Genomic DNA, 24,156 nt, shown 5'->3' with positions numbered 1-24,156 from the left:
ATGAACATTCTACCAATATAACCTGACCATGGGATATATTTTTATTTATCTATGTCTTCAATTTTTTAATCAACATTTTATAATTTTCAATAAACACATCTTTCACCTCCGTAGCTAAATTTACTCATAAGTATTTCTTATGTTATTGTAAATAGGATTGTTATTTTCCATTTCTTTTTAAAATAGCTCATTATTAATGTGTAGAAATACCAGTGATTTTTGTATTTTGATTTTGTAACCTACAAATTTGTTTAGCAGTTCTAACAGTTTTTTTGGTGGAGCTTTTAGGGCTCTCTACATATAAGATCATGTCATCAGCAAACAGAGATAATTTCACTTCTTCTTTTCATATATGATGTCTGTAGCTTATTCTTGCCTAAATGCTCTGGCTAGGATTTCAAGTGCTATGTTGAATATAAGTGGCAAGATTGGGCATTCTTGTTGCTGACCTTAAGGACAAGATTTCAGCATTTCACTGTTGAGTCTGATATTAGCTGTGGCCTTATCATACATGGTTTTTATTGTATTGGGGTACATTTATTCTATACCTAGTTTTTTGAGAGTTTTTAACATAAAGGGATATTGAATTTGTCAAAAAAAATTTTCTGCTTCTACTCAGATGATCATGTGCTTTGGGTTCTTCATTTTGGCATTTAGACATGCCTTACAAGACATACTAAAAGGAGTTCTTCAAACTAAAGGAAAAAATACCCCTAAGTAGAAACAAAAATATATAAAAATGTGGTCAGAGTGGAAGCAGGTATGAGAGGGTCCAGCAGAAGGAAACATGGCTGCCAGCGTGTTTGAGTCTATTAGCAAGTTTGGCCTGGCCTTATAGCTGTTGTAGGAGGCGTGGTGAACTCTGCCTTATACAGTGTGGATGCTGGACACAGAGCTGCCATCTTTGACTGATTCTGTGGCATACAGGACATTGTGGTACAGGAAGGGACTCACTTTCTCATGCCATGGGTACAGAAACCAATTTTCTTTAACTGATGTTCTTGACCACGTAATGTGCCAGTCATCACTGGTAGCAAAGACTTACAGAATGTCAACATCACACTTTATATCCTCTTCTGGCCTGTTGCTAGCCAGTTTGCTCACATCTTCACCAGCATCAGAGAGGACTACAATGACTGTGTGCTGCCATCCATCACTACCAAGACCCTCAAGTCAGTGGTGGCTCACTTTGATGCAGGAGAAGTGTTCACCCAAAGAGAGCTGGTCTCTAGGCAGGTGAGTGATGACCTTACAGGTCATCTTTGGGCTCATCCACCCACCTTTGGGCAAGCAGCCACCTTTGGATGGCATGTCCTTGACACCTCTGACCTTTGGGAAGGAGTTCACAGAAGCGGTGGAAGCCAAACAATTGGCTTAGCAGGAAGCAGAGAGGGCCAGATTTGTGGTGGAAAAGGCTGAGCATCAGAAAAAGGCAGCCATCATCTCTGCCAATGGCAACTCCAAGACAGCAGAGCTGATCCCCAACTCACTGGCCACGGCGGGGACAGCCTGATTGAGCTGTGTAAGCTGGAAGCTGCGAGACATTGCATACCAGCTCTTATACTCTGAGAACATCACCTACCTGCCTGTGGGGCAGTCCGTGCTCCTCCAGCTGCCCCAGTGAGGGCCCACCCTGCCTTTACCTCTGAGGGCCAACTGGACCACAGCCCAGTGATTCTTAACAATGCTTCCTTTTGCCCCTACCCCAGATTGGATGATTTCCAATGACCTGTTTTCTAGTTCATCAATCCATCTTCTGCTTGTTCTACTTGGCTGTTGAACCCCTCTTTTGAATTGTTATTATTATATTCTTCAGCTCAATAATTCCCGTTTGGTGTTTTCCAATATTTCCTATCTCCGTTTTAATGTTCAGTTTGCTCATGTGTTGTGCTCCACACTTCAGTGAGCATCTTTATTACTGTTCTTTTGAACTGCCTATAGAGTAAATTCTATGTCTCCATTTCATCAGGGTTGGCTTCTAGAGATTTATCTTATCTTTTATTTGATTCATATTTTCCTATTCATTTTCCTTGACTCTGTGGGCTTCAGTACCTTACATAAAAGAATCACCTCTCCTAGTCTTGCTAGACTGGTCTTGTGTTGGAGATGTTCCTTCCAATTAGCATAGCTGGAGATTCTAGGTGCCTCAAGACACTTTGTTTGTCCAATCTGCTTTGCTTTTATTGGTCCCTGTATTAGTCCATTCTCACACTGTTAGTAAAGACATACCCAAGACTGGGTAATTATAAAGGAAAGAGATTTAATTGACTCACAGTTCCACATGACTGGGGAGGCCTCACAATCATGGTGGAAGGCAAAGGAGGAGGAAAGTGACATCTTACACGGAGGCAGGAAAGAGAGCTTGTGTAGGATAATGCCCCTTTATAAAACATCAGCTCTCATGAGACTTACTATCACAAGAACAGCAGCATGGGGGTAACCACTCCCATGATTCAAGTATCTCCCACCAGATTCCTCCCCCAACATGTGGGAATCATGGGAGCTACAATTCAAGATGAGATTTGGGTGGAGACAGAGCCAAACCATATTGTTCCACCTCTGGCCTCTCCCAAATGTGAGCCCCTCATGTCCTCACATTTCAAAACCAATCATGCCTTCCCAACAGTCCCCCAAAGTCTTAACTCATTTCAGCATTAACTCGAAAGTCCACAGTCCAAAGTCTCATCTGAGACAAGCCAAGTCCTTTCTGCCTATAAGCCTGTATAATCAAAAGCAAGTTAACTACTTCCTAAATACAATGGGGGTACAGTCATTCAGAAAATACAGCTGTTCCAAATAGGAGAAATTGGCCCAAATGAAGAGGCCTACAGGCTTCATGCAAGTCTGAGATCCAGTGGGGCAGTCAAATCTTAAAGCCCCCAAATGATTCCCTTGACTCCGTATCTCACATCCAGGTCCTGCTGATGCAAGAGGTGGGTTTCCATGGTCTTGTGCAGCTCCACCATTGTGATTTTGCAAGGTAGAGGGTACAGCCCCACTCCTTACTGCTTTCACAGGCTGGCACTGAGTGCCTTTGGCTTTTCCAGGACATGGTGCAAGCTGTTGGTGGATCTACCATTCTAGGGTCTGGAGGATGGTGGCCCTCTTCTCACAGATCCACTAGACAATGCCCAGGGGGGACTCTGTGTGGGGGCTCACACCCCACATTTCCCTTCCACACTGCCCTAGCAAGAGGTTTCTCCGTGAGGGCTGAACTACTGCAGCATACCTCTGTCTGGACATTCAGGCATTTTCACACATCCTCTGAAACCTAGGCAGAGATTCCCAAACCTCAATTCTTGACTTCTTTGCACCCACAAGCCCAACACCATGTGTAAGCCACCAAAGTTTGGGGCTTTCACCCTCTAAAGCAACAATCTGAGCTCTACATTGGCCCCTTTTAGCCATGGCTGGGATGGAGAGCACCAAGTCCCAAGACTGCATAAAGCAATAATGCCCTGGGCTGGCCTATGAAAAATTTTTTCATCCTAAGTCTCCAGGCTTGTGATGGTACCAATTTACTATATTAGTCCATTCTCACACTGCTAATAAAGAAATACCTGAGACTAGGTAATTTATAAAGGAAACGTGTTTAATTGACTTACAGTTCCACATGGCTGGAGAAGCCTCACAAAATGGCAGAAGGCAAAGGAGGAGCAAAAGCACATCTTACAAGGCAGCAGGCAGGAGAGCTTGTGTAGGGGAACTCCCCTTTATAAAACCATCAGATCTCATGAGACTTACTTTCAGGAGAACAGCATGGGAAAAACCCACCCCCATGATTCAATTACCTCCCACTGGGTTCCTCCCACAACACATGGGAATCATGGGAGCTGCAATTCAAAATGTGATTTGGGTGGGGACACAGCCAAAGCATATCAATCCCCAAGAAATTCGTGATTGCCAAGTCATGCTACTGCCTTGAGAGAGTTGGAATAGCACCCAGTCTCTTGGGATTCAGCTAGAGAGGCTACATTGTTAGATGTGTGTTCCAGTTTCTTATTTTCTTGCAGAGAAGCTGAGAGCCAAAGTTTGTCCCACTTATTCTGTCCTTCACCAAGGAGACAGTCTGAAACAGCTGCCTCTGCTCATAATCAGAATGCTCACTTTAAGTCTAGTGAGAGAGATGCTGAATATTTCCAAGTTTAAAAGTCTTTTCTTGTTCCCTGTGGTCTAGGAGACTCAGGAGTGCAGAGCTTTGTCAACTCCCATAGCTAGGTGATTTAGGAGCCATTCCCTTGGGTAAAGGCTATATAAAAGTTGGGGCACTCAATGCATGCAGAAGCTACTCCCAGTGAGAGTCTGCATATCTAGATTTACTGCTGGAGCAAGCCAGGGAATAATATGCAGGGAGAGCCCACTCTCCCATTCAAACAAGTGGAAGTCTCACACCCTCCTAGCAGGGGAAGAGTGTAGTCCAGAATTATCACTGAAACAAAGCAGGGAAGAAGGTGCAGGGAATGCCTACTTTTCCAATCAGGAATGAAGAGGTCCCCCAGTCTCTCTCTAATGAGAGATTGCAGAAATTTATCTCAAAAGCAAGCCAAGGAAGGAAGCAAGGGGCATGCCCACTCTCCTGTTAAAGCAAGCAGAACTTTTACATCTCTCTTGCCGGGGTAGACTGAGATTACAGGAATTTATCTTAGGAGCAAGCCAGAGAAGAAAGTACATACAGGACATGCCTTCCTTTCTGTTTAAGCTAGAGAAGGCTTATTCTTTATTTGCTATGTAGGTTCCCAGATACTGGCTTGTTAAAAGGCCAGAACCACAGGAAGCTGATGGGAAAGCCTGAGACCAAATTTGGGGGAATTTAGAAGCTGGGCCAATCCTCAGTGCTATAGCTGCTAGGAGGGCTCATGTTGTGTCCAGAATTGGTGGGTTCTTGGTCTCACTGACTTCAAGAATGAAGCTGCGGACCTTTGCAGTGAGTGTTACAGTTCTTAAAGGTGGTGTGTCCGGAATTTATTCCTTCTGATATTCGGATGTGTCTAGAGTTTCTTCCTTCTGGTGGGTTCATGGTCTCACTGGCTTCAGGAGTGAAGTTTCAGACCTTCCCGGTGAGTGTTACAGCTCATAAAGGCGGCATGGACCCAAAGAGTGAGCAGCAGCAAGATTTATTGTGAAGAGCGAAAGAACAAACCTTCCACAGTGTGGACAGGGACGGGAGTAGGTTGCCGCTGCTAGCTTGGGTGGCCTGCTTTTATTCCATTATCTGGCCCCACCCACATCCTACTGATTGGTCCATTTTACAGAGAGCTGATTGGTCTGTTTCACAGAGAGCTGATTGGTCCATTTTGACAGAGTGCTGATTGGTGCGTTTACAATCCTTTAGCTAGACACAAAAGTTCTCCAAGTCCGTAACAGATTAGCTAGACACAGAGCACTGATTGGTGCATTTTCAAAACCTTTAGCTAGACACAGAGTGCTGATTGGTGTGTTTATAAAACCTTTAGCTAGACACAGAGTGCTGATTGGTGCATTTACAAACCTCTAGCTAGACACAGAGTGCTGATTGGTGCATTTACAATCCTTTAGCTAGACAGAAAAGTTCTCCAAGTCCCCACCCAACCCAGAAGCCCAGTTGGCTTCACCTCTCAATGGCACTCACTGGGGGACTTTGCGGCACCCAGCCTGGGCACTCTGGCAGCCCAGAGAGAGCTCATCCCCCAATCAAGCCCAGCAGGTGCTGGCTGGCCACGCTGAGTGCGGGGCCCACGGAGCCCATGCCCACCCGGAACCCAGGCCGGCCCGCAAGCGCTGCGTGCAGCCCCAGCTCCTGCCTGCACCTCTCCCTCCACACCTGGCGAGGTGACGGAGCTGACTCTGGCCTTGGCCAGCCCCAGACAGGGTCCCCCACAGCACAGTGGCGGGCTGAAGGGCTCCTTGAGCCTGGCCAGAGTGGACACTGAGGCTAAGGCCGAGGAGGTGCTGAGAGCAAGCGAGGGCTGCTAGCACGTTGTCACCTCTCGATGTGATTCAAACCTTTTTTTTTCCCCCTTTTATGCTTGAGATAAATCTTCTGATGCCCTCTCCCTGTGGTTCATCAAGCATGGTGACTGAAGAGCTGAGCCCTCTGTAAAGACTGCAAAAGTTGGCACTTTATGTGTTGTACAAGCAAGCCCCTTACCCCTCAGGAAGAAGCTGGTAGTAGAGATTTTTCTTCTCAATTGTAAGACTGTGCTCAGGTTGTAGCTAGTGTATGAGTGTATTTCTGCTTTCAATATCCATTTTGATGTGAGTATTTCTTGGTAGTCTGGCATGTACGGGTCTTTCATCTGGATTTTGGCTTTCTCTTGGAGAGAATTGACTCATGTTTAGGTGTATACTAGATGTGTCTGTGGGATAAGAGGTAGCCCAGAGCCTGCTCTTTCACCGTGTTGCTGACATACCCTCATATATTATTTCATAATTTTAATTTCCCAAATTGTGTCAAGTTATTAAATTCCTCTCTATTTCACTGCCATCACCTTGGGCAAAGTCATTATCATCTCTGTTCTAGATTGTTGCAATAAGTCCTCAATAAATCACTCATTTACTCCATTCCAATTCATTTGCCAAATAAAAGCTAAGTATCTTTATGTGAATTAGTTTGCCTTAATCCTCATAACAATGTTCTTTTACCAGGGTTGCTGGGCTAGATTCTTCTAGTTTCATTTTATTATCTGAGACCCATATCACAGAAAAATGACATAACTGAGGTCACTCAGCTAGTAAGTTGCAGAGCTAGGATATAATATCAGGAGCTATAGCCTCTACTCGTAATCATTGTGCTATATGGTCTCCATTATTGTTTGTTTTCAATAAGACTATATTAAAGGATAACTTCGTGCCAGAGATAGTATGTTTATGGGTTAGGGGAAAGATAAAGATTAATATAAAAACAAGCAGCTGCATGAATTTGGTACAACAGCTGTAAAATTAGAAACAATAGTAGCACTAGAACTGAGATTGCAAAGTGGAGCTTATGAAGTTTATGAACTTTAATTAAAATGTCACTGATGTAGGTGCCAAAAACCATGAAAAAGATGAAGTATGTTGGTTGTCTCCAGCAGGGGAAATAGAGTAGATTATCAAATGAGCAATGGGCATTTTACATTTTGATTAAGAACCTTCTCCATCATAAGACATTTATAAAAATATCTGAGAACAAAGACAAGCTTTAATTCCCTGTGGATAATAGGATAGTTTATATTGTATACATGGTCAAATTTACTTGAAAGAGATAAAATATAAAATATTAATCTGTTGAAAGCCTAGAAAATAACAATCTGATATACTCAGTGATACAAAGTAATTCAATATCACTTGTTCATGTGAATGAGACATCATGTTTTATTCAGCTTATACAGTTTGTTCAGACATTGTAAAATAATTTCAGGGAATAAAATGCAGTATTCTAATTAGAAGCTAATAGACTACTATTTTAGACTCCACACAGTGTACATAACTCCTGGACATTGATGTTGTAATTTTAAAGAAACAACATTTTTAAGACCTGAATAAAATTCTTTTTAAAAAGCAAGAATCAGCTAGTAATCTATAGATGTTGATTTCCCTGAGAAATTATGGCAATAAAAGTTAAATAATATCCACGTATCATTTTACTTCATCCCATATCAAGTGTCAGGCATAGTTCCTTGTTTCTTTACACATAAAATCTTATTAGAGTCTTGGAAGTAGTCATTATTATTCCCACTTTCCATTGGGAAAGTTAAGACCTTGAAGACTTAAATAGTAATTTTCACAAGTATACATAGTATGTGACAGAGCCTGTAGAAAAATTCCGTTTGCTTATTTCATAGCCCAAGTTCTTAATGACTGGGTCGTAATGTTCCTTCTTTCTTTTCTCACTTCCTTTTAAAATGTTGAGGGTACAAGAAAGGAAATTATCCATGTAGTCATTGTGGACGCCACTCAATTTGAGTTCTTTCTGCTTTAACATTTATTTTTTTCACATTACCCTGGAGTCTAAGTATATTACATTTATCTGGTCAATATTTCATAAATTAAATGTTTTATTCTTGTATTAACTTAGTATTACTATGAGTAGATATTAGCCTAATAAATGCATAGTGTTATGCATTTCTACCTTAATCTTTTTATTTTTATGCAAATTTTGAGGAGACGCTTTACCTAGGAAATGCAATATCAGCATTTATCTACACATTCTGTGAGCACAGATGGCTGATGGGAGAAGCACTCACATTATTTCAAGAGTCAGTAGCCTATGGCACACAGGCAAAACATGAGCCACTATCCATTGAGTTATGGAACAGTTGCTACCACTTCTTTGTATCTATCCTCAATATATTTAAGAAATGCCTTTATCTGTGAGAATCAGAGTCAGACAGGTTTTCCTTGTCTTACAGATATCAACGCTTGCAGCATTATACCTGTATATGTACATAAAAATGTCATTACATGTCAGGAGAATAACATAAAATCTGAACTTCCGTATATCCTTATCTTTGCCAATTAAGATGGAAAGGAGTGAGACCATTGGAACCCTACTTTAAAAGATTTCAAACCAGATTTCATTTCCTGTTCTGTGTGCACGTTCAGGATGTAGGGGAAAACAAAACAATATCTTTTCCCTGCCTGTCACAAGGTTTATGACTGACACCCTTATACAAAAGACAGACAGATTCACAAAAGGAAATCATGACAAATTTATTTAACCCAAGTTTAATGTCAAATGAGAGCCTTCAGAAATGAAGACCTAAAGATCCAAGAATTTTTATCCTTAGGCGTCTGTTTCATAACTCAATGACACTTTTATCCTTAGGATCCAAGAAGAATGGACAGTCATATAGAAGTATGATTGGACAAAAATTAAGTGTGATCTAATGGAATTAAAGGAGGCGGGGCACTTAGCAAGGTCTGTTTGTTCAGATTCTTCTTGTCCTGCAAATGTAAGGCAGAACCCCTCTGAAACTAGAGTCTTATGATCTTCTTTCAGGAAAAGTATGTCAGAGAATTTCTTTATGGCTATACTTCAGGGTAGAAAGGTGGGAGAAGGTCAGAGTGGCCTCCTGGCTACTGCAGTTTTTTCAACTGCCAACTTGGCATATTTTGTAGTATTATATTCAGAGCCCTGATATTGGCAGAGAACCAATAAACCCACAAGCTATGGGAGGACCGAGAAGCAACAGAGTGGAAATAAAGAGCCCTGTGCATCTAACTCACACAACCATAGTGCTAATCCACATTTGTAAAAAGGCAAATGGAGAGTCCTGAAGACAACTGTCAGTCAGTAGTTCATATTAAACAGGGCTTAGTCTGAATTTAGTGGAGTACAGTTTAAAATGGCTTTTTTTCCCAATTATTGCTTTTATGCTCTGAAGAATACTCATTTTCAGTCCTTAATGTTATTTAGCACTGATTTTATAGCTTTGTAATCACTTTTCATTATTGAAAATTCTTTTTATTTATTTATTTTTTTTTTTTTTGCGATGGAGTCTCTCTCTGTCACCCAGGCTGGAGTGCAGCGGCATGACCTTGGCTCACTGCAACCTCTGCCTCCCAGGTTCAAGTGATTCTCCTCCCTCAGCCTCCCAAGTAGCTGGGATTATAGGCACCTGCCACCATGTGCCCAGCTAATTTTTTATTTTTTTATTTTTAGTGCAGACGAGGTTTCACCATGTTGGCTAGGCTGGTTTCAAACTCCTGACCTCAGGTGTCAAAGTGCTAGGATTACAGGTGTGAAGAACCATGCCCAGCCATTAGAGAAAACTCTAATGTCCACTGTAAAGCCTTGATTTTTATAGGCACACATAGCTCACATTCTCTTCTCTCCCTAGGCCCATGATGAAAGAGGAGCTTGGAATGAGAGAGGGCAGGGGTTTGTGAGTTGCCTTCCCCAGTGGGTAGGGTCAAATAGGAAGGCTAGAAAAACGGCAGGTCTTTTCTGATAAGTTTGATGATGGCTTGCCGTTGTTGGCTACATATGGTTCCACTTGCTATTGGTGGCCTTACCCAGGTGATTATCTTCTATACATAGTTTTATTGTTTTCTTAAAACTGTGCTCAGCTTCAGCCTTTATTTCTTCTCTTTTCCAAGGGCCTTTGGAGAGGAAGATCTTAGTCTCTATTTCACCCAACTGCCTTTCTCAAAGTGTGCCTCCTTGCTGATCTGCCATATTGTTAGTCCCATAACTCATTCTTTCTTTTCTATGTTCCATGCTCTATAGAGCCCAGAAATGACTGAGGTCTTGTCCAGATGCTATTAAAGACCACTTCCTCCAAGGTTCACTGCATCACTGGACCTATCAGTTCTGCTGGAACAACCTGTAAAATAAACCCCAACCATAGCTTCAGAATTCACTAGATTGGGAGTGGTCTCTCCTTTACTAGGGTCATGTAGCTCTCTGAACACATTCTTCTCTGCTCTAAAGGTAGCACCAGGATAGCGTGCTAATTTGCTATACAACTGTCCAGCTGGGAGAGAAATACCAGTCTCTCCTTCATTCAGTTAGCTCCCTTGTTTGGGTGAAGGAGGAAGGAAGCTCTTCATTTATGCGTATTCCATAGGAAGGGAGGGAAAAGCCTCTTTACGAAACAGCTTGCATTCCTCACAATAAAGAGAAGACCTTAAACTCCTTCTCATGTATAACAAGTCATGTGTCATTTCTTCTGAAATTGGAGCACCTTTTACAAAAGGCTGGTCACAGAATGAATGTTGAGTACTAAATCATGTCTGAGAGAGAGAGAGAGGAATACAAATAAACAAGTTACAGATTGTGGTAAGCAAAGAGGGAACTAAACAGGGTTCTCTTAGAGAAAATAACTGGGGTTATTTTATTTTTATTTTATTTTTTTAAAGATTCTATTTTTTTTATTATTATACTTTAAGTCTGGGATACATGTGCAGAAGGTGTAGGTTTGTTACATAGGTATACACCTGCCATGGTGGTTTGCTGCATCCATCAACCTGTCAGCAATTGGACAAGACCTCTCTGATGAAGTGATGTTTCAGCTGAGATGACAAGTATGGCAAAGAGGTAGCCAAGGTGAAGTGCTGACAGAATTGTATTCCAGGTACAGGGGTAGGAGATTTGAGAATTTGGTGTGTGAAAAGGTATGTGGTATGTTATTCTAGAATGTGGCAGAAGGCCAGTATCACCAGTGTTTTTTGACAGAGAGGGAGAATCAGGTATGGTCTTAGAGGCCCTGCTAAAGGATTTTGTTTACATTCACAGTGCAATGAGAAACCATTCAAGGATTTAAACAGGGGAGTAAAATTAAGTAATTAAATTTTTAAAAGACCACTTTGATTTCTCACTACGAAAAAATTGTAGAAAGCAACAGTGAATGCAGCAAGACAATTAAGACTCTGTTGAATTGACAGACAAGAGATGCTGGTGATTAGGACAAGGATGCTGGCAGCGGAAACAGAAAGAGGGCTCCCACAAAATTCATGTATTGAAGCCTTCAATTAGTGCCTCACATATGGCCTGTGAGGAGGGAATTGAAGATAAATGAGGTCAGAAGGGTGGGGTCCTAATTTGATAGGACTGATATCCTTATAAGAAGAGAAAGAAATACCAGAGTGCTCTCTCCATGATGTAAGGACATAGCAAAAAGATAGTCATCTACAAGTCAGGAAGAACACCCTTATGAGGAACTGACCATGCTGGCACCTTGATCTTTAACTTCCCAGCCTCTAGACCTGTGAGAAAGAGATTTCTGTTGTTTAAGCCTCCCAGGATTTTGTTATGGCAGCACAAGCAAACGAAGACAGATGGCCATATGGAGAATTATTTTACAGATAGCACTACTAGGATTTAATAATGGATTGCATATGCATACAGATGATGAAAGAAATAAGTCAATGATATGTTCTAGTTTTATTTAGTTATTTATTTTACTTTACTTATGTATTTATTGGTTTGACTATCTGGGTGAATGTTGGCACCATATACTATCAATTGGGGAAAAAAAAATAGAAAAAAATAAGACCTGGCTGACAGAACAGGGGTGAATCAACAAACCAAGTCTGAACATTTCTGTTTGTGTGTTTCTGGGACATACAAGAGGAGGTATCAAGTAGATGTATGGATACACAAGTCTGGATCCCAGAAAAGAGGTCTAGGCTGAGATGTAAATGTTGAGATTGTTGGCATGCAGGTCCTCTGTAAATTAATAGTAACAAATGAGACCACCCATGAAATGTATAGAGATGAAGGCCAACATTTAAATATAAATTTAAAGTAAAAATGGATAAACATATAAGAGGAGGAAAATCAGGAGACTCCAATAAAAGAGTCAACAAGATAGTAAATGCATCAAGGGATATTTGTTATTTTGACCAGAGGAATTGTGAGGAGAAACATAAATAAACAACATTTTTTACAATAGGTCAAAAACGAATGAAAATTGAGGAAGGGAAAGAACATGTATCACTAAATATATATATATCACTAAATTACATAAATATAATTTATATATAATTTATATATAATATATATTATATATACATATACATTTTATATATAATTTATATATATAATTTATATATAATATATATTTTATTTATATATAAATTATATATATATTTTATTTGTATATAAATTATATATATATTTTATTTATATATAAATTACATATATATTTTATTTATATATAAATTATATATATATTATTTATATATAAATTATATATATTTTATTTATATATAAATTATATATATTTATTTATATATAAATTATACATATTTTATTTATATATAAATTATATATTTTTTTTATTTATATATAAATTATATATTTTTTTATTTATATATAAATTATATATATATTATTTATATATAAATTATATATATTTTATTTATATATAAATTATATATATATTTTATATATATATAAATATTTTGTTGTTGTTGTTGAGATGGAGTCTCGCTCTGTCACCTAGGTTGGAGTGCAGTGGCACATTCTCGGCTCACTGCAAGCTCCGCCTCCCATGTTCACGCCATTCTCCTGCCTCAGCCTCCGGAGTAGCTGGGACTACAGACGCCCACCACCATGCCCAGCTAATTTTTTTGTATTTTTAGTAGAGACGGGGTTTCACCGTGTTAGCCAGGATGGTCTCGATCTCCTGACCTCGTGATCTGCCCACCTTGGCCTCCCAAAGTGCTGGGATTACAGCCATGAGCCACTGCGCCTGCCCACTAAAATATATTTTTACCATATTAGTGATACATGTTCTTTAGGAACATGGCACCATGTCTCTCTGTTTGCACTGCCACCATCTCTCTCTGTTTCCACTGCCACCATCCTTGTCCTAATCCCCAGCATCTCTTGTCTGTCAATTCATTAGAATCTTAATTGTCTTTCTGCTTTCACTGTTGTTTCCTAAGAACATGTATCACTAATACGCTAAAATTACATAATTCATAATTTTACCATGACAAAAATATAAAATATATATTAGAGATACAAATATATTATATATAAAATATAAAATGTAGATAAAATATTATATTTTATATTATTTAATGGTAAAAGGAAACAGATAGCTAGGATATAGATATTAAACAATTGATTTTTTTGTGTGTTTTATAAATTTTTGAAGCTATTTGAAAGATAGATGACTTTAGAAGGTATTATGCAAAGATAGGCATAATCTAGTAATGAGAAACATTAATATTTAATGAGAAAAGCAAGGGAAATGACTAAATTAGTGACATCCTTAAGAAAGATACAAGGGATATAATAAGGGATATAATGGAGGACTGAAAAATAATATTGATTTATCTTTGATAGGATAGGCATTAACTGCCTCCATTTTAACAGGAAGAATGTAAAAATGTGCGTAATCACAAGAAGGTTCGTGTATTTCATGAAGCTAGAAAGATAAGGAAGTTATCAGTCAATGAAATACTTTTTTTTTTTTTTTTTTTTTGAGACAGAGTCTCACTCTCGCCCAGGCTGGAGTGCAGTGGCGCGATCTCAGCTCACTGCAAGCTCCCCCTCCCGGGTTCACGCCATTCTCCTGCCTCAGCCTCTAGAGTAGCTGGGACTACAGGTGCCCGCCACCACAGCCAGCTAATTTTTTTTTTTTCTGTATTTTTAGTAGAGAGGGGGTTTTACCGTGTTAGCCAGGATGGTCTCAATCTCCTGACCTTGTGATCTGCCTGCCTCGGCCTCCCAATGTGCTGGGATTACAGGCGTGAGTCACCGCGCCCAGCCTGAAACACGTTGATTATTTAAGAATGAGCTTCCCTGTCTTTTAAGGGGGGAGGAAGGTTTCTATTCTTCTCGTATATTCATCTGTATTTCAGTGTTTGTTGGACCTATTTTTCTGCCAGCATTACACTGTTTAAAAATTATAAAATAAAAAAGAATAGATTTACATGAAATGAACAAACCATTATGATTATGACTTATTATTTATCATCTTTTATCTTCTGATAAAAAAGTGATTGTCTCTTACTGCTACCCAAGTCCAATAGCAGCTCTTTTCTAAGCTAAATGTTATCTGAAGGGTCAGGTGGAAAGATAGTTTTTTTTCTTTCTTTCTTTCTTTCTTTCTCTTTTTTTTTTTTTTTTTGAGATAGAGTTTCACTTTTGTCACCCAGGCTGGAGTGCAATGGCGCATGATCTCGGCTCACTGCAACCTCTGCCTCCTGAGTTCAAGCGATTCTCTTGCCTCAGCCTCCTGAGTAGCTGGGACTACAGGCATGTGCCACCACATCCGGCTGATTTTTGTATTTTTAGTAGAGACAGGTTTTTGCCGTGTTGGTCAGACTGGTCTCAAACTCCTGACCTCACATGATCTGCCCACCTCGGCCTCCCAAAGTGGTGGGATTACAAGTGTGAGCCACCACACCTGGCCAGAAATGGCCAGAAAGATATTTTTCTTTCAAAAAAAGTAACTCTACTTAAATCAGATGTATCAAATGAAAACAATGTTAGTTACAGTATAAAACCATGTTTTCCAAACTTTGTAAAACAGTAACTATGACTTCTATTTATTGTGACAAGAAAACCTGTAGCATATATGTAATATATATATATAGTTGCATGTATAGTATTGTGTGTGTATACACATATATAGAGAGAAACAGTATAAGCTATGACTGTACAATGTAATTTCATAGAAATCAGTATTTTATGGCTAGTTTGCATAATACTTAGCCTCAAATACACAGTGAATTCTAGGATACTAAGAAATATATGGTATATTTTCTAAGAATTTATAGTTTTAAAGGAGTGATAAGGAAGTGAATAATTGTAATCAGTCCTAAAAGCATGCTTAAAATACAAAAGGTACACATTACTAAATCTCCCCCCAGAGCTTTCTAGAAGAAATGATCTTGGTGAAGATGAGTTTTGAAGGATATGTAGACCTTGAGCACCTATAAAGGTGTCCTAACACATCTTAATAATAAGTCCAAAGGCTTAAGATGCAAGGTATATGACCAGCTTAGAATGAATGGTCGTTTATAATTCCAGATGGATGGAGAGTAACTGATTTTTCTCCAAATCAAATTTAGTTTTTGACAATGGCATGTAACATGCACAGATTCATTAATAGCAGATTTGGGTACCAAATCTACTAATTAGCAATTAGGTTAACTGCTAGAAACTAGAAATTAGGTATTCTAATAAAGAGACATACATTAAATATATCTTACCTCCATAATTCCAATGCTACAAGTATTTAAATATATCGAGATCTTCCAAATTCGCATCCTTTGCCAAAAGTAAGTATAGTGTACTAGTTATAAATTTTGCATCAGATATTTGCTTGAAACATGTAAGATCTGAAGATTTGGCCTAAGCTTCAGTTGCTTCATCTCATACAATATTAGTGCATTATTTACAATGATCGTTCCTTTTCCCAGATTTGGCAATGTGGAGGCTCCTTGGAGATTGTTACTTGCTCCCATGTTGGTCATGTTTTTCGGAAGGCGACTCCATACACTTTTCCTGGTGGCACTGGTCATGTCATCAACAAGAACAACAGGAGACTGGCAGAAGTTTGGATGGATGAATTTAAAGATTTCTTCTACATCATATCCCCAGGTACACAATTCTGACATTTTTCTTTCTCTACGGGAGAAAATAAAATTGAAACATACTGAATATGTGTTTCATTATTGCTGTTATTCTTCTAGTTAAAATATTGTTTATTACCATAATATTGCAGAAAACTGCATATGAGAAAGTTGTACTGTGAAGTAAATTTTGATGTAAAATAAGAACTATATTTCAAACACCTAAATATTATCTTTTTTTTCTCAACCCAAGTGTTATGCTGGAAAAATGGAGCAAGCCATACAGAGAGATCTGTGTTTATCATTAACTCAAATTGAGAATATTTTTAAAAAATCTTAGTAGGGGAAGATTAAATGACTTCTTACAGAAACAAGATGGAAAATTATGCAGATATTTAAATTTATATTTCTGAAGAACATAGTAAATTATTCATCAGTAAATATGTGTGGAAAATAATATGAGTAAAATGTTTTCATACTTTAGTTACAGAGAAGTATATATATTGAAATAGAAGTAAACATAGGCTATCAGTCGGTGGTAGGATTATGGGTAATTCTTTTCCCTATATTTTTATATATTTTCTAATATTCATACATTACTTATTTTAAGAATTGAAAGTCATTAAAAAGGAAAAAAATAAGAAAATCCTATTACTGGGTGGTGGGATTATTAATAATTACATTCTGTATAATTTTCTAGATTTCTGCAATAGCTACATTACTTACAACAAAAAAAGCCAAAAACTGAAGCATTTAAAAAGGGAGAAAAATAAGGATACAAAAGGACTCAGTTTTTATATAGGCCTTATGGTCATTAGTGTCATTATTGTCATTATTATGTAACCCATAAGGACAACAACAAAAATCCAGGCCTACATCCTTTTTCTGTAATACAATCTATTAGCTGGCTTAGAAAAGCCTATTTGATTTTAATTGGCATGCTCTGATTTTTGAAGGTACATTTAAGTGTCAATGAAAAGAGTCAAACTCTGTAAAACATTTAGAGCTTTATTCTGAACCAAATTTGAGTGAACCTGGCCCAAGGTACAGTCTGGAGAGTTCCAGAGAACATGTGCCCAAGATGGTTGGGTTATAGGTTGATGTTACACGTTTCAGAGAGACATAAGACACATCAGTGAACTCATATGAGGGATATATTGGTTTGGTCAAGTTATTATCTAAATACCTAGACTCAATAGGAAAGAGTGACTGGGTTAAGATAGGAGGTTGTGGAAACCAAGGTTCTTATTATGCAGATGAAGTATCATAGGTGGCCACCCTAGAGGCAATAGTTGGCAAGTGTTTCCTATTCAAACCTTTAAAAGGTGCTAAACTCTCAGTTAATCTCCTTAGGTTTGGGAAGGACTGGAAGGGGAAAGGTCTAGGTGCAGATTTTTCCCCCACAAAAGATGTCTTTGCAGGGCCATTTCAAAATATGGCAAAGAAATATACTTTGGGTTCCTTCTTTATCTGTCATATGTTTTTATGCCAGAATCAGATTGGCAATGAAGTGGCTACGTTGTCTGGAGTAAATACTAGGGCTTTGTCCTCTCATGCCAAGAAAATTTAGGACAGGGACACACACGAGGAGTTTAGGAGTGGAGGTTAAATAGGCAGAAGAAAGAGAAAGGAGGACAGCCCTCTCTCTGGTGAGAGAGAGGGCTTCCGAAAGGGAAAGACCACCAGAGTCGGATGCGCGGGATTTTACAGGCAGGCTTGAGGAGGCTGATTTACTAGGGCCCACAGAATGGTTCCATCAGGTGTGCCCTTTACATAGGGTGCAGGAAGGCTGGCCACCCTACCCTAATCTTATTATGCAAATGGACTTTCCACTCCACTGGCGCCATCTTGTCTGCTTCTTACTGTACATGTGGCTGCCAAAGAGAAAAGGGAAGATGGAGTCACTGTTTTGAACATGATTGGCCCAGCTGCCAGCATCTGTATCTGCAGTTCAATTTTACAAACTGCTCTTTGTTAGAAAATGATTTTAGGGCTGCTTTTCATTAAAAAGAAAAACTTTACCGAGGACTCCTGTAACCTCAACTGTCTGCCTAAGTAATTTCATCTTAACTCCTATATCAGTGACTAACCCACATTACACAGGGTTAAATAAACCCATCTGATGAGATTGTATGGTCAATAGGGCATGATAGGAACTTGGACAAGAGAGGAAAAGGTCCAAGTTTAGTCCTTATAAGGAAATTCAAACTTTTTTTTTTTTTTTTTTTTTTTTTTGAGACGGAGTCTAACTCTGTTGCCCAGGCTGGAGTGCAGTGGCGCAATCTCGGCTCACTGCAACCTCTGCCTCCCGGTTCAAGGGATTCTCCTGCCTCAGCCTCTCCAGTAGCTGGGATTACAGGCACCCGCCACCATGGTCGGCTAATTTTTGTATTTTTAGTAGAGACAGGGTTTCACCATGTTGGCCAGGCTGGTCTCGAACTCCTGACCTCCAGTGATCCACCCCTCAGCCTCCCAGAGTGCTGTGATTACAGGCTTGATCCACCGCGCCCGGCAAAAACTTTTTTATATACAAGTACCTGGAAGAGAAGGAGCAGAAGGAGCAGTATGAAGTTTCTTATTAAGATGCAGCATCGCTGTATAAAGAAGAATGGGGATATTGTATGTTTAAGTGTGTGATTAGGAAAAGGACTTTTTCACACATTTTCAAGCCTCTTCTATGTTAAAAAGCTATTACGAGGAACACCATTTCATGCATAGATGTATTTCTCTTTACAGTAGAAATCTAGTCCATATGTTCAGAGTTGAATTCAGCAGGAGCTTGTAATATTCACAGCAAGGCAGTGACATTTATATAACCTTTTCATTTTCTTTTGATGATACTTTTTGAATTCAAATCATTACTTGTAGAAATATATAAGTTCAAATATGAATAAAGGAGTAATGGAGGAAAAAATTGTGTTATGTGTGATTGCATGCAATGTACATTCAGGAATACGAGTAATTGAGAATAATTGTAATCACATGTATTATATTCGTCCATGATGAATATTTGCGAAAAGTAATGTGCTAGTCTTTTGTATAATTTTCCACTGAATGAAAAAGGCAGATAAATGATGGAACCATTTCTCAAATTATAATGAATAACTTTAGAATTTAAAGCATGGGAAAAAATGCCTGCTATCTGGAACTAATGACTTTATGTTGCACAATAGGGACTGTTTGTATATCCTGGAAAGTGCAGTTTTCATATTACAATAAATATTATTTGGGGTTATTGTTCTTATAAAATGGATTTATTTGAATCTAGAAAAGTAGTTTGGGAGGCAGAACAAGGACTTTTGGGGAATGTGTTGAAGATATCTAAGAACTTCCTAAAGGGCATTTATGTTTACGTGTGTCTCAGAGACAGTCAGTGCAGCTAAGCAATGGTAGAATCTACCAGCAATAGTGTGGGCAGAGGGAGGAAACTCCAAACCTGAAACACAGAACAATGAATTGCTTCTCCCTGAAAAAGGAAGAATGGACGCAGGCTGGAAACCAGAACTGGATGTCTAAAACAATTTGAGCCCTGGGAAGATTTCAGACCATCCAAAAACAGATAAAACAGGTTGCATTCAGGAAGTCAGAAATCTATTATTTTTATGACAACAATTTCAGCCATTGTTAATTTAGGCTACAAGAGCAGTGGTCATTTTAATTTAAAATCAGAATCATACACTCTTTTGCTATCCTCTGGAATTTTTGATTTTCTGTTTTTCATCACTTTGGGAATGGGTGAGTTTGTAAAGAGAGAATCTGGTGTGTGTGTTCAGGAAGGAGGGGTGGGAGCTACACGCATTCACATCCACAGTTAGAACTATATCCTTTACTATAATACACACGCACACACAAACACACACACACACACATGCATATTTATGAAAAACTCTAAAGGGTTTATGAGTTTATATTGAGCTTCCCAGAACTTCCTTAATATGCTGAAATAAATAATGCTTGTTCTTTCTAGAAACTCCTCTATATATTTGTTAATTTTTCCAATATGTTCTGTGAGATTTCCACTTTTTACATGTGGGCTTCTACTCCGAAATTGTATTCTTCACTTAGGCAGTTTCTCAGACTTCAGTCTTTAAGTGCTCAACCTTTATAACTTGAATTCTGAAAATAACTTATTTTCAATATACTCTATAAAATATCACCTGCCTACTTTATTGGTTGGCTTCAGGAATGCTTCAGCTCTATCTGTCTTGAACTGTCTGGGTATTATTTCTCTCTCTGTATTCCCTGAAGTTTGATAACATGGGCAAACCATCATCACTTCTTACCATATTGTTTTAATTTTTATTACTTGTCTCTATATCCAAAGTAGTTCAGAGACAACTATTTACAGTGCCTAGCAACTTTCCTGTCATTTTGTTTAAAAAAATTTTGTTGAATAACTGGAAGAATGAATGAATGAATAATTTTTAAAAGAGAGCCACATTTGTTTCTTTCTTTCTGCTGAATTATCCATGGGTTTCTGGTTCATACCAGGGAGACTCTTCACAAGAATTGTGGCAAATAAGCCTTTGTCCCACCTCTCTGATCCAGCCCTGGATACGGACCCACTGTTAAAAGAGAGGTGAAGGGTCTTCCTCATAAATCTCTTTTATTATTATTATTACTTTTTTATACTTTGAGTTCTGGGATACATGTGCAGAACATGCAGATTTGTTACATAGGTATACACGTGCCATGGTGGTTTGCTGCACCCATCAACCCGTCATCTGCATTAGGCATTTTTCCTAATGCTATCCCTCCCCTAACCCCCAACCCCCGACAGGCCCTGGTGTGTGATGTTCCCCTCCCTGTGTCCATGTGTTCTCATTGTTCACCTCCCACTCATGAGTGAGAACATGCAGTGCTCGGTTTTCTATTCCTGTGTTATATCATTCTGTAACCACACAGCAGGTTCTCCTTGCCCACTGCCCAGACATAGCGGATTTATCAAGACAGGGGAATTGCAATAGATAAAGAGTTTAAGTCACGTAAAGCTGGCTGTACAGGAGATCAGAGTTTCATTATTACTCAAATCAGTCCCCCTAAAAATTCAGGGATCAAGGTTTTTAAGGATAATTTGGTGGGGGGTGGTGGGGGAAGGTGTCAAGAAATGGGGAGTGCCGATTAGTCAGAGATGAAATCATAGGGTATTGAAGTGGGTTTTTCTTCCAGTCTTCTGTTCCTGGGTGGGATCACAGAACTGGTTAAGGCAGATTACCTGTCTGAGTGGTATCAGCTGTTGCATCAAAATGTAGGGTCTGCAGAATGTCTGCAGCAATGATCTTAGGTTTTACATCACAACAGTGATGTAATCCCCAGGAGCATTTTGGAGAGGTTCAGAATCTTGTGGCCTCTGGTTGCATGACTCCTAAACCATAATTTTTAACCTTGTGGCTAATTTGTTAGTCCTACAAAGGCAGACTAGTCTCTAGGTAAGAAGATGGTTTGTTTCAGAAAGGGCTGTTATTTTTTTTTTCAGCATTACACTAAATTCACTCCCAAAATTAGTTTGGCCTGCACCCAGGAATGAAGGACAGTTTGGAGGTTAGAAGCAAGATGGATCTGGGTAGGTCAGATCCCTTTCACTGTTATAATAAAGGCAGTTTCAATTCCTCTGAGTTTTCCATAGGAAAAGAGAATTCCTTTGGTTTACATATGTGCTTAGGGTTTTATGATTTCACCATAATCATAGGTACACACTAATATAATCTTACCCTCCAGGGCTAATACAAAAGTCTAACAGGCACAATAAAAGCAGACAATAAAATTGTCTAACAGAGCAACATAATACAAGAGCCCACAAACTAAAATAAAGTTACTTTTATACACTTTGGTTTTTATATTTCTTATGACTCCCAATTAATTAAAAGTTAAAAATGAGATGTATAAATGGCTTCATGTGTGAATACCTTTATCTGAGTTTTTTCACAATATTTACTATATATCCTAACAGTCTTGGCCTATGCTCATTAGCCGTTTGGTAATATTGACAAAGTTGGTAGGGTCTACTTATGTCTTCTAAATAGTGTGTAAATAAAGAATAGACATACTCTGAAATAGTGTTCAAGAATAGATTTTTTTTTCCACATTTGTTTAGTTTGACTTCTGGCTGTCTTCTTAAGGATGCAAATACTATAGCATCATAGATTTTTAAAGCCCTGTAGGCTGTTAAAGCCTACGGCAGTTTTTACAAGTAATTGAGCTCTTTCAGCTTGAACCAATCTGATTCTCCTCCAAATCCTTTGAAATGAAGTTATGTAAGCAAAAATTGCTCTTCACAGAATACCACATTATAAAAAGCAACATTTTCTTTTCCTCTTGGTCACAGGTAAAAAGCTTAAGAACTTTAAGATAGACTATAGTCATGATACTTTCTGTATATATGATATGCTGGCTGTTTTATAAATAGTGGTTTTCTTTTGGGGGGAAGGTAGATCTCTAGCTGTATATCAACAGGCATGGTGATTAGAAGCAGCAGTTTTTATATAACGCCCAGGTTCTCTTCCTTTACTTGATGGACACTTTTGAGCAGAAACATATTAAAATTAAATTTAAAGGATCCCAAAACATGCCTTAAAAGGTATTTATATGTGACTGGGAAAAATAGATTATTTTTCCTTTGGAAATATTGTAGTTTGATCTGTATTCCAGTTAAACACAAACCACACAATTACAGAGGACTCCTTGAACTTACTTTGAAGGTTAACTCCCTATTCATTAACCTTTTAAAAATACTTAAGAAAAATCAACTCACCAAAGGCAGCCTTTGTTAGCAGCATCTTTGCATTGTTATTAAAGCTTAAAGCCTATATTCATTTCCATCTCTTGAAATTTCTATCTATGAAATACTAGTGTTTTTGACATGCTGATATTTTGAAAAATACAATATTTAATAACCAGCTCTTTGAATGTGGGGCCTAATTTCTTCTGTAAGTCATGAAAATGTTCCAGGCTGATTTCGCAACCACATTTTGTTTCCAGCAAAATGTGCAGTGTGAATATTTTTGTAATAATCTAGGAATATTAGTTTTTGGTTGGATTAACAGGAATTCATCTGAAAAGAGTGCAGCACTTCTGAAAATAAAGTACATTTGTACCTGTGAGTTTTGAACTTTTATTTTTTAATACATGCTTTTTCAGCAGCAGCAGCAGCAGCCATAGTATCAATGAGGGAATGTGGTATGACGAGGAGAAAATTCTAAATTATTTTAATGTGCCATGTTATAATAACACATAATGCATTATTTGTGTGATGCCCTAAAATGCTAAATATTGAAAATAAAGAATGACAGCTATATTCATCAACTGCTTTTCCTTGCTACAATCAATTAAAACAGTTTTGGATTCTTTAATTCTTTAAGGCATTAGGTCAACATTTATTATTGGTCCTTTTATTGGTATTTTATGGGTTTTTATTTGTATTTTTATAATAAGGATACTGCTATACTCTGTCTTCACTTGTTAAGTGCTTATTAAGTTCTTGTTTGTTACTATGTCAAGTAGGAGGGACTATGAACACTTTTAAAATGTTGTCTTTGCCGTTAAAGAGTGAACTGTCTACATGAGCACATGTAGTTAGTTTAAATGAAAATAAGATTAAATGCTTAATACATGGGAAACACATTTTCAAGAATTAATATGATTCTTATGTGAACTGCCTACATTTTCCTAGATTCTTCCTTCTCGCCCACAGTCTTCAAATGAATCTCCAACTCCTTTCTTTTCCACCTTCTAATTGCTCTCAAATCCATTCATTTGTCTTCATTTCCAGATTCACCTTCATCCAGACAACCTCCTGATTATCCTGATGGGGCTCTGTCCTAGTCTGTTTTGTGTTGCTATAACAGAATATCTGATGCTGGGTAATTTACAAAGATAAGAATTTTGGCTCACAATTCTGCAGGCTGGGAAGTCCAAGATCAGGCAGCTCATCTGGTGAGGGCCTTGTGCCACTTCAACTCATGGCAGAAGGTGGAAGGGGAAATGGGTATGTGCAAGGAGACCAAACATGAGAAGGAACAACCTACTTTTGAAGTAACTAATCCAGTCTTGTGAGAGCAAGAACTCACTCCATGAGATGGCATTAATCTATTCATGAGGGATCCACTCCCATGACCCAAACATCTCCCACTAGGGCCTACCTTTCAACACTGCAACATTGAG

At 38.5% G+C, this 24,156-nt stretch overlaps 1 protein-coding gene and 1 pseudogene across 5 annotated transcripts in view; both read left to right on the top strand.

The window, feature by feature from the left end:
• Positions 1 to 24,156, top strand: part of GALNT13 (polypeptide N-acetylgalactosaminyltransferase 13) — a 595,812-nt gene that overhangs the window by 413,291 nt on the left and 158,365 nt on the right. For all 5 annotated transcript variants that reach the window (XM_030795862.1, XM_003274969.4, XM_030795859.1 and 2 more), the window contains one exon: positions 15,844 to 16,024. In XM_030795862.1, the coding sequence (XP_030651722.1) occupies positions 15,844 to 16,024 (181 nt within the window). The remainder of the gene's footprint in view (positions 1 to 15,843; positions 16,025 to 24,156) is intronic.
• Positions 710 to 1,624, top strand: LOC105737689 (annotated as a pseudogene).

The sequence above is a fragment of the Nomascus leucogenys genome, chromosome 17 (genome assembly GCF_006542625.1).
Source record: "Nomascus leucogenys isolate Asia chromosome 17, Asia_NLE_v1, whole genome shotgun sequence".
Classification (NCBI taxonomy): Eukaryota; Metazoa; Chordata; class Mammalia; order Primates; family Hylobatidae; genus Nomascus; species Nomascus leucogenys.
The sequence above is the reverse complement of the archived record's forward strand: the minus strand, read 5'-3'. Positions and strand labels throughout refer to the sequence as shown.